Source organism: Maniola jurtina, chromosome 25 (assembly GCF_905333055.1).
Source record: "Maniola jurtina chromosome 25, ilManJurt1.1, whole genome shotgun sequence".
NCBI classification, from domain to species: Eukaryota; Metazoa; Arthropoda; class Insecta; order Lepidoptera; family Nymphalidae; genus Maniola; species Maniola jurtina.
In genome coordinates, this window is record NC_060053.1 from 3337453 (window position 1) to 3353781 (window position 16329).

The following is a 16329-nucleotide window of genomic DNA, read 5'->3' on the forward strand; positions in this document are numbered from 1 at the left end:
TTTTGTCAGAATTGGTTAAGCTGTTGGGCTGTGAAAAGGTAGCAGACAGACAGACAGACACACTTTCGCATTTATAATATTAATAGTATGGATAAAGATATACCTGGGTTCATTAGGCATGTGTTCGGACAAGTTGGTGAGCAAAACGGCGAGGTTGAAGCCGATTTCCTTGGCTGGCTCGTGGAAGCGGTCGCAGAAGCCCAGGTAGTCCAGTTTGCCATCATGGTTCGTTTCGCAGCACGCGAGCAGGAACTCTATTTCTTCTCTGAAATGATAATAATATATTGAACCTCATTATCTATCATCGGTCTTATACTAAAGAGTAGATTGAAGACGGGAAACCATACGATATAGCCAAAAAAAACCGGCCAAGTGCGAGTCAGACTCGCGCACCGAGGGTTCCCTACTCGGGTATTTTTTCCGACATTTTGCACGATGAATCAAAAACTATTATGCACAAAAATAAATAAAAATCTGGTTCAGAATTTACAGGTAAAAACCCTTTTATATGATACCCCACTTGGTATAGTTAGTTATCTTACTTCGAAAACTAAAACAATTTTTTTTTAATGATGTAACCACAAATTCTCGATTTTCGGATTTATTCCTTTACTTGACCTACCTACCTGCCAAATTTCATGATTCTAGGTCAACGAGAAGTACCCTATAGGTTTCTTGACAGACGCGACGGACAGACAATAAAGTGATCCTATAAGGATTCCGTCTTTCCTTTTGAGGTACGGAACCCTAAAAATACTTACGGTGTATAACTCTTCTGCTGTTCCATCTTCTCCTTAAAGTCCTTCGGAAGAACCCATCCATCATTATTGGCATCAATTTCCTTGAAGCTTGCGCTGGAAGTCAGGTCCTTTAGCTTCAGAAACATGTCGAAGTATTTGAGGATCAGTTCCACGTTAGATGCGGATTCTACTAGAGTATCTACCATCTGTTTGCCGATTGTACCTAGAAAATAAGGATTTTATTAAAGGACTAGCTGACGCCTGCGACTTCGTCCGCGTGGATTTAGGTTTTTTGAAATCCCGTGGGAACTCTTTGATTTTCCGGGATAAAAAGTAGCTTATGTGCTAATCCAGGATATTATCTATCTCCATTCTGAATTTCAGCCAAATCCATCTAGTGGTTTTTGCGTGAAGGAGTAACAAACATACACACACACACATACAAACTTTCGCCTTTATAATATTAGTGTGATAGTGTGATATTGAATTGATAAACCAACCACCGAACCGCAAGGCGTTGGGCGAGTTTCCATCCTTATGTCGTCGACATTCCATCTACACGCACGAAACGTTTTGCGTCTTCATTCCTCATACGCATGGCTAAGGTTTGGAATACTCTCCCGCGATCTGTGTTGCCTACCAATTACAATCCGGGTATCTTTAAAACAAGAGTGAATAGGTATCTTCTAGGTAAACGCGTCCCATCTTAGGCCACTTGCCGCTTGCTTAAAATGAATAAAAAACTGGTCAAGTGCGAGTAACTCGCATACGAAGTACAAAATATTTTCATATTTTTTTATCAGCGCCAGAGATAAATTTTTTTGGGAACTTTTAATTTCTTTCTTGCGATGTACTCAACTACAAATTCTCTGTTTTCGGATTTATTCATTTACTTGTGCTATAAGACCCACCTACCTACCAAATTTCGTAATTCTAGGTCAACGGGAAGTACCCTATAGGTTTTCTTGACAGACACGACGGACGGACGGACGGACGGATGGACAATCAAACACACAGACATACAGGCAGACATACCTCAAAAGGAAAAACGGAACCCTTACAGGAATAAGGGGTTTCCTTTTGAGGTACGGAACCCTAAAAACCCCAATTTGAATAAATGATTAATTGACTTTGATTTAGAAACTGAACTAACCATTGACAACATTTCCCTCAAGCATAGACAGCATCATAGTGATCATGTCCTTCTGCAAATTGAGGAGTTCCTTCAGCAGATCCACTTGTGAGGAATGTTTGGACAACTTGTCCTGCATGTGAGAGAAGAGGAACAGGAAACCGCCCACCGCGTCCCACAATCTGTCAAACAGTGAAGAAATCACTTTAAAAAACTTATAAGATCTGATAAGATATTAAAAAAAACGTGCAGGAATCAATAAAAAATCCTGTTCTTTCTAAAAATTCGCAATGTATTTCAAATAAAACATCTGACTGACACTAAAGGTCAACGAACGTTGTGTAGATGTGTGCCGTAGGGTCAATACCGCATCGATCGTAGGAGTTTTGCACGCTATAACTTGCAAGAGGGTAAAATAAAAGTTTGTTTGTATGTGAACTGAAAACCTATAATTTGTTCCTATGTTTATGGTAATTTTTTTGCAAGCCTAAAGCTTACAAAAAATTTACCTAATCAACTGAGACTGAAAAAAAATAAGCTACCTACCTGGAATGAGCTAAGGCCTGTTGATTCTGCGTACAAGGACCCTGGATAACTTCAGTGAGGGTGTTGAACACTTGAGACGCTACTCCGATGGCTTTGAAGAAGTTCGCCTTGCCCGCTGGATCGATGAGTTCCTGCCATTAACGAAAATATAATTATTTTCATATCTAAAAAAATGTTTTCTTAAGTATCCGCTATACGCTAGATCATACCCCTCATTATCATCATCAATAACAGGCTCATCGCTGGCTCACTACAGAGCACGGATCTCCTCTCAGAATGAGAAGGGTTTAGCCATAGTGCACCACGCTGACCAATTGCGGATTGGTAGACTTCACTCACCTTGTAGAATATTACGGAAATTAAAATTATGTATTATGATTTGAGAGAACTAGGTATATATTACGCAAAAAGTTACGTTTTTAGATCCAGAAGACATTTGAGCTGTACGAGGACATATCATACAACCATTTTCTTCTTTTATATTCATAGCATTATAGTTACAAGTGTAAATTGAAAATTTATAACACCCCCGACGATCCAAAGTATTTGAGTTTTCAAAACATCATTTTCAAGTAAATAATTATGTATTTAGGCAACGTCCATCTTGACAGCTTGACATTTGTCTATTGACATAATATTATGAACCTAACGGTTATCTAACCTTCTTTTCTACAAGAAAACTAGAAAAGAGCTGATAACTCTTAAACGGCTGAACCAATTTTTTTGGATTATAGCTAAGAACACTCTCGATCAAGCCACCTTTCAAACAAAAAAAACTAAATTAAAATCGGTTCATTCGTTTAGGCGCTACGATGCCACAGACAGATACACAGACACACAGATACACACGTCAAACTTATAACACCCCTCTTTTTGGGTCGGGGGTTAAAAAGTGGGATTACCTTGCTAGAATAGTGCCAGTAGAAGTCCATAATAGACTCCTGCAGCCTCAGCAAGTAATCCACTGTGCAGATGACAACGTTCACAGTTGTCGTGTTTCCGGCTTGCGTACGGAGGTAGTTTTGCCATTCTGGAAGAGGATACTTAAATCAACTAATTTAAAAAAAAAACTATTAAATTTTTACAAGTACCTACTTTTGAATCGTCAAATGCATCTACTACTGGTTACTGTTTCACTGCGTTTAATAGTCTCATCTGGTGACTAAAGGCGTATGGTTTAATAAAAACTGCTACACCCGCTTCCAGGTGAGCCTGCTTCCATCTTAGACTGCATCATCACTTACCACCAAGTGAGAGTGCAGTCAAGGGCTAACTTGTATCTGAATAAAAAAAAAGAAGGGCTGGCTTATTTTTCGCGCAAATGATCAGCCTGGCTGTCCAGCGTGATAATGCAGCCAGTATTCTTGGCACCATTCCACGCAGACATGATTTGTACAGTAATTAGATAAGGTTAGCTTTAAGTTAGATTGTAACATTTTCAAATTTTAAAAATGAAATTAACTACTATAATTTTAATTCCGTTACAAGTTAACTCTTGACCACGATTTAACTTGGTGGTAAGAGATGACGTTTGTGATTGGTTGGTGACTCAAAACGGTTAGCGGCCAGAGATTTTTGTCTCTATCATTCGTATGGGATTACGTAACAGAGAGAGCGCTATACTACATCTTTCCGCGGATAGAGTATAGCAGGAACACATTGAAACTTCCCAGGTTCGATTTTAGAAGTCCGTAGGTGGTGACGAGCCGGGCTAAATCGTCACCGATTCGTAAGCTTGTCGCTCATGACGACATGTATGGGTTTCAACTAGATATAATGATAAAAAAGTACAATTTCAAAGAGATTTTATCATAACTTACCCAAGTTATGGCCTTCACAAGTCAGTTGTATGAACCGGAACAGCGCACAAGTGAACTCAGCATCGTGCATGTTCTTCTCACCGGCCGCTCCTTCCAACCCCACTCCAAGTCCTACAGAAAAAACAGTATATTCAGCATATTACGCAATTTTTCATGGTGCTCCCCTGCATCAAAACTGTTTCAACTCTATTAAATGGTTTTTTAGAAAGTAAGAAAAACTGATTTATTATAATCTGCAGACAATCTGCAGAAGATAATATTAAAATTATAAAAAACTTGCCAAGTGCGAGTCAGATTCGTACTCTATTCGAGGGTTCCGTACTTGGGTATTTTTTTCAACATTTTGCACGATAAATCAAAAACAATTATACATTAAAAAAAATCTGTTTTAGAATGTACAGGTAAAGCCCTTTCATATTATGATACCCCACTTGGCATAGTTATCTTACTTTGAAAATTGAAAAACATTTAAATTTTTTTAAATGATGTAACCACAAATTCGCGGTTTTCAGATTTATTCTTGTACTTGTGCTATAGACCTACCTACTTGCCAAATTTTATGATTCTATGTCAACGGGAAGTACCCTATAGGTTTCTTGACAGACACGGCGGACGGACGGACGGACGGACAGACAGACAGAGATATATAGATTTCTCAGAAGTAACTTCACTTGGTTGACTTAAGTATCTTTGTAGGTATATTATTTCAGTCACAGTGTATGATATTATGTAGAACATAGTAAAAATGTTAAAGTTCATTATAGAAATAGACAAAGTGTAAGTGTAAAGACAATAGGTAAGGCAAGGCGAGTCATAATCCCAGAAATTGTTAAGTTCTTTATTATTTCAGATTATTATTAAACAAAGATCAACATAGAGTAACATAATATCTAAAAATGTACAAGTATTACTGCACAAAAGCCTGATATAAATTTTAAACAAAGAATAGTATAAAATAAAATAGATATAATGTAACATATCAATGTGCAGGAAATATAGTTTTCCAATATCTTTTTTAAATTATCTGAAGAAGATAAGTATGACAACATCGAGTATTACACCGATATTTTGCAAATTGGCTATCCTGCCTTGCCTTACTTACGGTTTTCAAACGTAGTCTTTGTGGTATCGAGACCTGAACAAATTGAAGGATTGTCAAAGCGAAATTAAAAGTTTTATATTAATTATTATATTATGAATAAGAGTAATAAAGCGAAATATTGCGAGAGTATAGAAATTAATACTACAATACAGAGTACTAGTAATGAAACCGTAATATTTAAAAACATTATTGATATAAATTCTAAAATGTATTGGTCAAAGGAGTCTACCCTGTGTCACTCCTACTTAACCTATCTTACTAACTTTACTAATGTGAATACTATTTTAGTAATGTGATTGAAGTAATTTTATTACACTAATGACAGATGCCTACACGCATACACTTTTATCTTATGTATGGAAATGAAAAAAATTAAATTAATATAAAAGATACGTAGTTACTAAGTATAAATGAATACGAACCTTCAGCTTTGGTATTTCTTTCGAAGGCATCCAAGTCAAGTACGGAGCATGAGTTCATCAAACCGGCGATGGATGTGAAGAAACCGACATCTTTTTTGTCTTTCAGGTGGTTGAGCATACCCTGTCGAAAAATTGTTGTAACAAAAAATTTACAGTTTGGAATTGTATGATATTAATACAAGATTAGCTTACGTTTGAAGACAATCATTCTTAATAGAAAGCAATGATGAGCTTTATCTAGGAATTTTATCTGAGACCTAAATATCTTAAAGCTAAAAGCAAGATTTTAGCTCTCTAGCTATTGGGGATCCATAGCAAAGAAATAAAGGATGAATTCATGAAAACCCATAATTAAAAGTTATAATAAAATGTCTTAATATTTTGAGTTGTAATGATTTTTTAGTCATACTTTCCAATTTTTTATAAGAGGATTATATGTTAATTTTTATATAGCTTAAGTTGTGGCTTCATCAAAACTTTGATGATCATTCTGGGTGTCTGTAACATTTACTAATACCGATCTTTATGATAAAGTTTAAGTCGGGCTTGCATAAGAATGAAGAAGAATTCACAATAATAATAAACCACCGACGCAGTTTGAAATGTGGGTTCAAATCAAATGTTGAATCTTACCATCTGTATATCAATATTTCCGCCCCGTAGTATGGAGATGCCCAGTTGCAGCGTTTTCATAACCATGTCACTCGGTTGCCCTTTGGAGGCAGATATGTGGAGCAACACCATTTCTGCTACACCACGGTTCGCTAATCGTTTTTGATGGAACAACAGCTTTTGTTTCTCCATTTCTTGTTCCTAGGGTCACAAAAACATGACGTTTTTCAAATCAACACAAAATTAAGTCAAGGCTTTATCTATAAAAGATTTTTTTTATCTTATTGTAGAGTTTGTCATTTCATTAGGTAAGCCTATAAGCCTTCCTCAAAAACTATTTTTTTAGCGTATTTTTTTTTAAGACATGAAGGCTACCTTTTCATTAGAATTATGCGTAGATGGATAGCGAAATATGTTGCTGCATGTTTTGGAGCTAATCAATAGGATCGCTTTTATTAGTTTTGGCGCAAAAGAGCTTAACTGTAACTAACAAGTTATTTTGGAGTCCTTTATATTTTTATTCAGCTGCAGCGATTTCTTGCTAATTAATAAATTAAAGTTTAATTGTAACAGTTATTTTAAATTGATTTGATTATAATTTAATTTATACAATATTATTCCATTTTTTTTACTCCTACTTCATTGAAATTGTTTAAATTACCTATGTCAAAAAATTGACGATATGTAAATTTTCGTACCATACATACCATGAATGTATCCATAGTTTTCTGCGTGTAACAATAGAGTTAGACTATAATTATATAAAAAAAATCAATTTATGAATTTGTTTTGTGTCACACATTAGGTAATTCATGTTCGGTTTGGGAAACACCGAGAATTTTATTTTACATGTAAATTGCTGCTTTTGCTACGTACGAGTAAGAGGAGTAGGTACTCTTAACAATTTGCTGTAACAGTTAAATTTCAGCTTTAAAAGCAAAAGTTACTGCATAAAACCTTTGTGACAATCAGACAGACAGACAGAGGAAAGTATAAAACAACACATTTACGGAATGTAGGTGTACCGTTTTATGCTTTTAAGGGCAAAACACTAAGTTTCAAATCTATACAACGCTTTTGACTTTGCTGTACTTAAGTTTCAGTTAAAACGAGACAGATATATGTCAGCGGTATAACGCTGTCTCGTTTTAACAGTGTCTTCTGCAAAGTCAAAGTGCGATCTATAGATCTCAGTTTAAGTATGTAAAATATTCTTACATGTATACTGGCGCGGCCCTCTTCGTCACCTCCCTCTGGTTCCCCCCCACCTTCTTCTTCCTCCCCGCCTTCCTCTTCTTCCTCACCACACGACTTTGCTATTATATGTGCGTACGACATGTACAGTGGATCTTCCTGCATCAATATAATTCTGCTTAGTTTTTAAGTTTTCAAAAAAAATTAGGAAAAAACAAACCAATATTTTTTTGGCAAATACTACGGTTTATACAAAACTTGAAAAAAAATTATATATAGGTACCTATTGTAAATCGTATCGTAAACTGATTGAAAAATCCTATTATAATGTAAAGGACTATTCAAATGATACGAAAGCTTGGGAATGAGTTGCCAATCAACTTTGATAGTTCTAATAAGTATAAGTGATTTTTTAAAGTGGTGATATAGTTTGTTGTGGGCTCTTCTCAAACTTGGGCGCATTTGGAACCCTCGTAGCTTTAGTTTTAGGTTACGTAATTAATTATCACCACTATGTCGTACAAATTTATCAATTCCGACCATCAAAAGGAGTACAATTGTACCTACTTAGAATAAATGATTTTGACTTTGAAAATGTTGGAATATTAATTTTGCACAGCAGTATGACTCAAGTAGGTAGGCCACTTTGTTCGACTTAGAAATTTAGTTACCTGTAATGCCCCAGATCTTTCAGTCATAGCGCCACGACAGAATGTAGTGACGAGTTGTGTGAGAGGATCAGGCTTTCCGTCTTCTTCCACTAAATCACTCTTTTTCAACTCCGCATCCTCGAACGATTGCTACAAAGAATATTAATAAATAACAACAATTACTGAAAATTTCTAAATGACCGAAGTACGAAACCCTTCGTATGTGACTCGCACTTGACTGATTTTTACGGTTCCGTACCTCAAAAGGAAAAACGGAACCCTTATAGGATCACTTTGTTGTCTGTCCGTCCGTCCGTCCGTCCGTCGTGTCTGTCAAGAAAACCTATAGGGTACTTCCCGTTGACCTAGAATCATGAAAGGCAGGTAGCTAGCTCTTATAGCACAAGTAAAGGAATAAATCCGAAAATTGTGAATTTTTAGTTACCGTAGAGTCTCCTAACTTCAACTTATATACCTAACATCGGCTAAAATTTAAAAAATTCAATATTTTTTTTCCTTTTAAGGAAACACTAATTGTAGTGATTTGGGAAGTATACATATTTAATCATGGCAACATTGCAATGTCATTTGTCAAAATATTGGCGGCCATTTTGTCACAATCGTGAGTAACTTCGGATCACGCACACGCTTCTTTTTTACCGACCCCGAAAATTTGTGTCATTACTCAATACTGCTTGGAGGTAAGTTTTTTAAATCTTTACTACAGTTTACTCATATAATCCATTACCAAAATTAAAAAAATCATTCAGATATGTTCGTTAACTACAGAAATATTAGGGCAGACAATGTTAGGATACAATCTGTAATGTGATGTTGTTCAAACTTCGTCTGCCCTTAGGGTCGTCAAAATTAGAATAAGAACTTATGTTTTTTTTTTTGTACTATACTTATATGAAAAAGTACCTGGTCTGTATTTTTTCTTACTCTATACCCTCTATACCTATTTAAAACTGTTATGTATCTGAATAATTACCAAAACGTAGATATATTTTGTATAAATAACTATGTATTTCCTACATAACAAAATGTAAAGTAAGTTGATAAAAGAGTTGATTTCTGGCGCATTTAAGGTGTTTTAAATTGAATGATTGACGTTTTCTGTGCGCTCCATTGATTTAATGATTAAATCAATGGAGCGCACAGAAAACGTCATTGCAAACTGCTTATTTTACGCCACAGAAATCGTGCACTGTTAACGATGATGATGAAGATATGCCAAAGATGAAGCCAAAAAAAGTTATAACACCGGTAAAGAATCGTCTGTTCGTTGAAGGAAGTTCTGATGAAGAAGAAGATAACTACACAGTTCATGACAGTAGCAGTTCATGTGGATCAAACTTTAATGAAGATGACAAAGAGAACAGCGATGGTGAACAGAAAACAGAATACATCGAAATAGATAATAATATTATAGATGAAAACATAAGAATAAGTTTTTTTTATTAGGTACTACGATTAAAGTGTTTAATTCATTCATCATATTTAATTTTTATTTACGATACCTTTGTGCCACCCCTGAATTTAAGAACGATTTTGGACAAAGTACGACCTAACTTCGTCTACCTAAATAAAAGTATAAAATAAATAAAATTAAAAGGCAAATTAAGATAGTGTATTTGGACTTTTGAATAATTTTATCTTATTTATATTTTTTTGATAAAATTGGCATTATGTTTAAAATAAATTTCCTATGCATAGATGAAGTTTGGAATTTCGCCTTAACTTCGTCTATTTTTTTAACGGTCATTAGCTTGCCTAAACTATAAACAGTAGGTACACTTTCATACACACATAAAAAGAACTATTACCATTGGACGATGTTTGTCAGACATAACAGATTTTTTTACATCCGATTGGCGGAAAATTTGAAAAAACGGTCAAAAGCAGACGAAGTTAGGGAACTCTACGGTACATCGTTAAAAAAAAATCATTAAAATGTGTAATAAATTTTCAAAGTAAGACTATACCAAGTGAGGTATCATGTGAAAGGGCTTTACCTGTAAATACTAAAACAGATTTTTGTTTATTTTTGTGTACCTATTATAGTTTTTGATCTATCGAGAAAAATGTCGAAAAAAATACCCGAGTACGGAACCCTCGGTGCGCGAATCCGACTCGCGCTTGGCCGGTTTTTTTAAAACAATTTCTATACAAAGCTACGAGCTACGAGTAGCCTAGATCAAATAAAATTATTGACTTTCGAATTTACTTTACCTGTCCTAAGGAAAGTAAGTATTTAATTTCAATTTTACAGTGGATCCCAATGGACTTGGGCTTTATACTTAACTTACCGTAAGATCTTCAATCATGACTTCTTGGCCAATGTTTTCTTCTTCCAACCATAGCTCGTAGTATGTTCGCGCGAATATATTGCAGACTCGATGTCTGAAAATTTTATTTCAGTTCAAGGAACCAAAAGCTTAATTTATTATAATCCGCTAACTTATAAAGAGGAAACCTTTGTATTTTTGTATTTTTGTACTATGTTTGTATTGAATGGGCTCAAAAACTACTGGACCGATTTCAAAATTTCTTATACCATTACTTAGAGGGATTCTTCCGAATCCGTATAGGCTATATTTTATCCCGGAAAATAGATAGGATTTTTCGTGGTAGTGAAAATTGTGGAGTAAGGCGTCGAAAAAACTGCCGTACGTTAACGATTCTCGCGAACGCTGCCTAAATGGTTAGAGATGTATGGTTGACTTCTATAGAAAAGTTGTAGAACTCAATAATGCCTACAAAAAAGTCCGCGATAGTATAAACCAAACATTTATATTTTAGCCATTATAACCACTTTTCCATAGAATAAAAGTAATTCACCCGTGCGAAGCCGGGGCGGGTCGCTAGTTTATTATAATCCGCTAAACCAGACAGATCTACATATGATTAGGTATGGTAGACCAGCACCACACAGATCCCAACACCACTCGACGTGCATTTCGCCCCGACACCGGAGCATCCTCAGGAGATGGATCCTCCTCTCTTACCTACCCACTAGATTAAGTACTATGCACCTACAATCTACATTACCAATATGTCACTATGCTGGTTTCTATAATTTTATTTTTATTGTATAGCTATAATTAATAAACTCAGTGCCCGGTAAAACCAACTGTGGTTTTTGTGGCGCTGAATGCAACAAAAACTCTGTATATATTTTTAATGTCAATAATAATAAATAAAAAAAATAAAATAAAATGTAGACCTTACAATGCCTAATTGTTTCAATTTGCAACAATTAATTCTTGACTTGAAGGTTCTTTATATTGGAGGGGAACAAATCTTACCTTTAGATTTACGATCTCCCTGGCGTAGTGGTAAGCGCTGTGGTCTTATTAGTGGGGAGGTCCCGGGTTCGATTCTCGGCAGGGATTCGGAACTTTATTATTTCCAAATTCCTGGTCTGGTGTGGTGGGAGGTGAACCTAGTGGCTAGTTACCACCCTACCAGCAAAACCGATCGATTTATCGTTCCAGTACGATGCTGTGTAGAAACCAAAGGGGTATGGGTTTAGTAAAAACTGCCATACCCCTTCCAGGTTAGCCCACTTCCATCATAGACTGCATCATCACTTATCACCAGGTAAGATTGTAGTCAAGGGCTAACTTGTATCTAAATAAAAAAAAACTTATATTTCCTCTTCCTTTGCCCTGTATTTAAGTTATTAATTTTTCTACATATTGTACAGATCTTACCGACTGATCTTGTAAAGATGCCTAGATCTCAAGCAAGCCATCGCTGCCCTTTTCCGCGCAGCGCAAAGTACTCTCTTCCAGTTATCTGAACGTTGTTTTGGTTTCGTTGCCTTGTTAATCCAAAGCGGCATGCACACAACTTACACTATTAGAACAAACAATATCTACAACATTATGTGTAACGCCTGGTTAAATAAGCGTTAATCTTAAAAGTTAACCTTGGTTTAATTTTTTTTAAACGGTTGGTAAATTCAAAACTTGTTATTCGTCTTTCTTTCCGAATAAATGCCCGAAGGCTGTTCCATCCTTTTATATATATATATATATATCCTAGAGTAGGTATATTTTTCGAATTTCATTGAAATTTGAAAATCAGAGATCTAGTAACTAGGTAACTTTAAAAAAAAAAAGTATTTTAGTAAAAATCTAGATTTGAAACACTGATCACACAGCATAGCATTTTTTATCAACTTATGCAATAGAATCCGTTATGTGCAGTTAGCAGCTAGTTTACACGCATACGTCTAGTCGTACGCACACAAACACCGTGCCGAAGTCTGCCGAACTGAAACGATGTTAGACGATGCATGGCTTTCAACACCGCACCGCTGTGCCGGTCGGAATGGGGGTTGTTAGGTTTTTCGTTACGGAATTTCTTGATTTGGTCGCCGTATTTAAAGCCCGCGATAAAAGCTATGCAATAGCTTAAAATTATGTTAGTAAAAATCTACATTTAATACAATGATCACACAAAAGTCAAACAAGTCAAACACGCAGAAGTCAAAGAACCTGGGCAAGGAATGTAGCGAAGTCTGCCTGAAGCAGGCAATCACAGCACGTTTTCGTTGAATAGATACCACGGAACGGTACACGTTCTTACTCATTTGTTGAGGATGGTCGATCTAAATGTCAAAAAATGAAAAAAAAAAAAAATTCTTCGACAAAAAAAAAAATGATGTTGAATATGATACCGTAAAACGTAACTTTTTTTACAATCACTGCGCAAATTATGCCCGCATGGAATGGTGCCAAAATAACTAGGAATCGCGAAAGAAATTCTATTGGCATATTTTATTTCTTTTGATGGCCCAATCGGATATTTTCTAAATGAATTTCGGTAACAGTTTCTGAAATTTTATCTTAATCAGTTCAGCGTTTATAAAAAATTTTGTTCAGTCTATTTTTTTTTAAACGGAGGAATTTTACAATTCGTCTTCTTTTTAAATCACATATTACGGTATTACAAAATAATTACCACTGAATTGCCTAAACATAAATTATCATTACAGTTACCAACATCTCTTATCGTATACAATCTCTAAACTTTTAAATTGTTTTCCACAAATGAGATTATGAAAGAGGTAGCAATACATTTAAATTTTTTGAACTTAGTTTTTTAGAGATTGTGTTCAACAGAATTAACTACATTATCTTCTAGTACTATACAAATACATTAATGTATTAAACTCACCATATGCAATCCAAACAACACTTTGCTCATCGCAACTATCCGTTCCACCGTGTCGTCTATAAGCTTGGCCTTGTTCTCTGACGTCTCCACAGTTGTGACTGTGGTTTTGCTCTTGGACCCCAGCTTGCTGTACAGATAATGCTGCCAGGACATTTCATCCGCTGGATCGATCTTGTCCGGTAACGTTAGCTGAGTTTTGGCGAATTCCGCCACGTCTTGTTCGGACATTTTCTGTAAACAATAGATAGATAGATAGAAATACTTTATTGCACACAAAAAAACACATGTAAAGGATAACAACACAGTAAGAAGAAAACAGAAAAAAACAATTGTGTGCAAAGGCGGCCTTATTGCTTGGAGCAATCTCTACCAGGCAACCTTTTGCATAATAACTTCTGCTGTTTGTATTTTCTAGCTCGTAGTTTTAAGTTTCATTTAAATAGTTTTGTATAGAAGCAGGCGTTACTTTGCGCAGGTCCATGATATACAAGGAACCAAAAGCTTAATTTGCTGTAATACTCTAATCCATGACTCCTTCTACAGCATTCTCAAGAGCTACATCTCCTGAGGATGCTCCGGTATGGGGGCCGAACGTGCGTCGAGTGGTTTTGGGATTTAGTGTGGTGTGGCGTGGTGGTGGAGCGTATTGCTTGCTTGGTAGCTGGCATTTCTTGCATGTTTATCAGTGGGAGGGCGGGCGGTGCATATCGCATGCTGCATGTTGCACCAAACAGATTTGTCTAGTTTAGCGGATTTATAGCAAATTAAGCATTTGGTTGCATGTATATCTTCAGAATTTTTTTCTTTGTATTGTTTTGTGAGCTACCTAAATAAACTTAAGTATATATTTTATCTATGATTTAAACACGGTTCATGAATGGGAAATATAAATTTTGATGTTCTCACCTTCAAGAAGCGATCTTTACAATGCTGCACTAACTCTTGCTCTCTTCCCGCGAAGAGATTGAGTCCAACAGGTAACAACCTCTTGAGACAAGCTACCATTAGTGATGCTTGTACCTCCTTGTCTTTGTCACGTTTCTTGTCACGGTGCTTCTTCTTTTTCTGTAATATTTGAATGAGTAACATCAGTACATGTACATTTTGAAAATCACGCCCAAAGGTCTAGACATATTATATTTAAAAATTGATAGGTACTTTTACTTTACTTTTACTTTTGTGAGGTTTAGAAAAATAATTTGTATTCTATTAGCAATTTTTATACACTTAAGTATTTAATTTTAGTATCCCCCTAAGAGTAAAAATCTTGTCCTTTTAGTCGAGTTTTATGTGGAAGAATCTGCGAACCCAGTGCATTATTTTCCCATAAAAAACTCAGACCATAATGTGATAGGTACCAACTTGAGCAAATAAAAGTTATCGATTGATTGATTGATTAATGGAAAAGGGTCTTGATCCTGAGCAATGAGCAATACGAAGTACAGAGAGTGAGAGAGATTTGATTTTAGTAGCTTTTTTTCTATTTTGCCAAATTTCAGGTATTAGGTAAATGAGATGAAATTTTCAAATTTTTAAACAATATTTCAAAATTTTTAACAAAACAAAAAAAAAAAAAAATAAGTAGGTAGTATGAATAACAAGTTTTAGCTAGCTGGAACTTCTCAAGATAACATTGTTAAAAATCTTGATGAAATGAAATGAAACTAGTACGCTCTAGATTGTAGGTTACCTACTGATTTTAATTTCTATAGTTGAAATTCTAATACAAGTATGAAGTATAATGTAGTATGTTAAGCGTTTAATGTTTTGTAGCTAAATAAAATATCAACTATGGTTGGAATACGATAACAACTGATTTGAAATATTATTCATCAGGTTTCAACTTACGTGAAGTTACAGGATCGCAGGTTTCCGTTAGACATAGCGGAAGGGTTTCAAAAAATTTGAACGAAGCATTTGACTTGTGTTAGCTTTTTGATATCATGTTGAATAGGTATTTTACTAGATAAGTTAAGTTATTTTGATTTGCAAATCATTTTTGCAAAAGTTGTATTGAAAAAATAGATAGGTACCTATTAAGTTAAAAGTAACAACTGTTAGTACACATATACAAACGAAGAGAAAAACATATAAAATGATGGATAAAGTTCGCGCTGAACTTTTAGCAGATATCTATACTATTTTCGAAGGTTGAACGAAGCTCAAATATCAAGTTATTATTTTGTTAATTCAACTCCTCTTTAGTACCTTGAGCATAAGTTTCATATTGAAAATGTGACACAAAGTACTTATCTAAAGTTATTCTGCTTAATTACGTACATAATATAGTTGTCCGCCAATTATTGAATGAAACGAAAAATTGTAAAACCTCAGTAAATCAATAAATAAATAAACAAAACACCTTTATTTCAGTAAATCAAGAAATAAATAAATGAAACATGTTTATTTATTTCTTGATTTCTACAAAGGGTAAAGAGGGTGCTAGAAGTTTACCGCGAGAGAAGTGATAGAGTGAAAAGGAAACATTACCTTTCCTCCACCCTGTGGTGTCCCATCAACTACGGTGGTAACTCTTCGAGTTGCAGTAGGCATGATCAACACCTAGGCATGACAAATAAAAGCGGAATTAAGGCGAATCATCACAGATGAAGGTAGTCTATTATCATACATTTACTAGCCCCGATTTAGGAAGTACACGTACAATTTGGGAGCTACGGGTATTAATGATTAATTATAAGTATAAATGCGAAAGTATGTTTGTTTGCTGGTTTATTAGTTTATCGTTCAATCACGTCGCAATGGTAAATCTTTAAAAACATAACATATAAATACATAACTTAATAATAATGGTAACAGTAATTTTTAAGTAAGAAGGTGAATATTATTTGCATTTCTCTCCAAAAAATTATACGTGAATTTACATCACCAGGGAAGACAATATGTATGAAATAGATACGAGA

The 16329-nt window shown here is 35.1% G+C and overlaps 1 protein-coding gene and 1 long non-coding RNA gene across 42 annotated transcripts in view; one reads left to right on the forward strand and one right to left on the reverse strand.

Moving 5' to 3' along the window:
- Nucleotides 1-16329, reverse strand: part of LOC123878005 (ryanodine receptor) — a 141244-nt gene that overhangs the window by 34177 nt on the left and 90738 nt on the right. For 37 of the 41 annotated variants that reach the window (XM_045924982.1, XM_045924988.1, XM_045924983.1 and 34 more), the window contains 15 exons: nt 15899-15970; nt 14315-14473; nt 13409-13639; nt 12727-12839; nt 10531-10624; nt 8240-8368; nt 7593-7727; nt 6396-6575; nt 5763-5883; nt 4239-4349; nt 3321-3448; nt 2419-2549; nt 1894-2054; nt 762-963; nt 104-265 (listed from right to left, as the gene is read on the reverse strand). In XM_045924982.1, coding sequence (XP_045780938.1) covers nt 104-265; nt 762-963; nt 1894-2054; nt 2419-2549; nt 3321-3448; nt 4239-4349; nt 5763-5883; nt 6396-6575; nt 7593-7727; nt 8240-8368; nt 10531-10624; nt 12727-12839; nt 13409-13639; nt 14315-14473; nt 15899-15970 — 2129 coding nt within the window. Of the gene's footprint in view, nt 1-103; nt 266-761; nt 964-1893; nt 2055-2418; nt 2550-3320; nt 3449-4238; nt 4350-5762; nt 5884-6395; nt 6576-7592; nt 7728-8239; nt 8369-10530; nt 10625-11937; nt 12048-12726; nt 12840-13408; nt 13640-14314; nt 14474-15898; nt 15971-16329 lie in introns of all 41 variants that reach the window. The other 4 variants (XM_045925020.1, XM_045925023.1, XM_045924993.1 and 1 more) reach the window with 1 other exon arrangement.
- On the forward strand, nt 8663-9718 carry LOC123878031. Its single transcript, XR_006798724.1, has 2 exons — nt 8663-9339; nt 9383-9718. It is a non-coding gene; the product is annotated as an uncharacterized LOC123878031 (long non-coding RNA).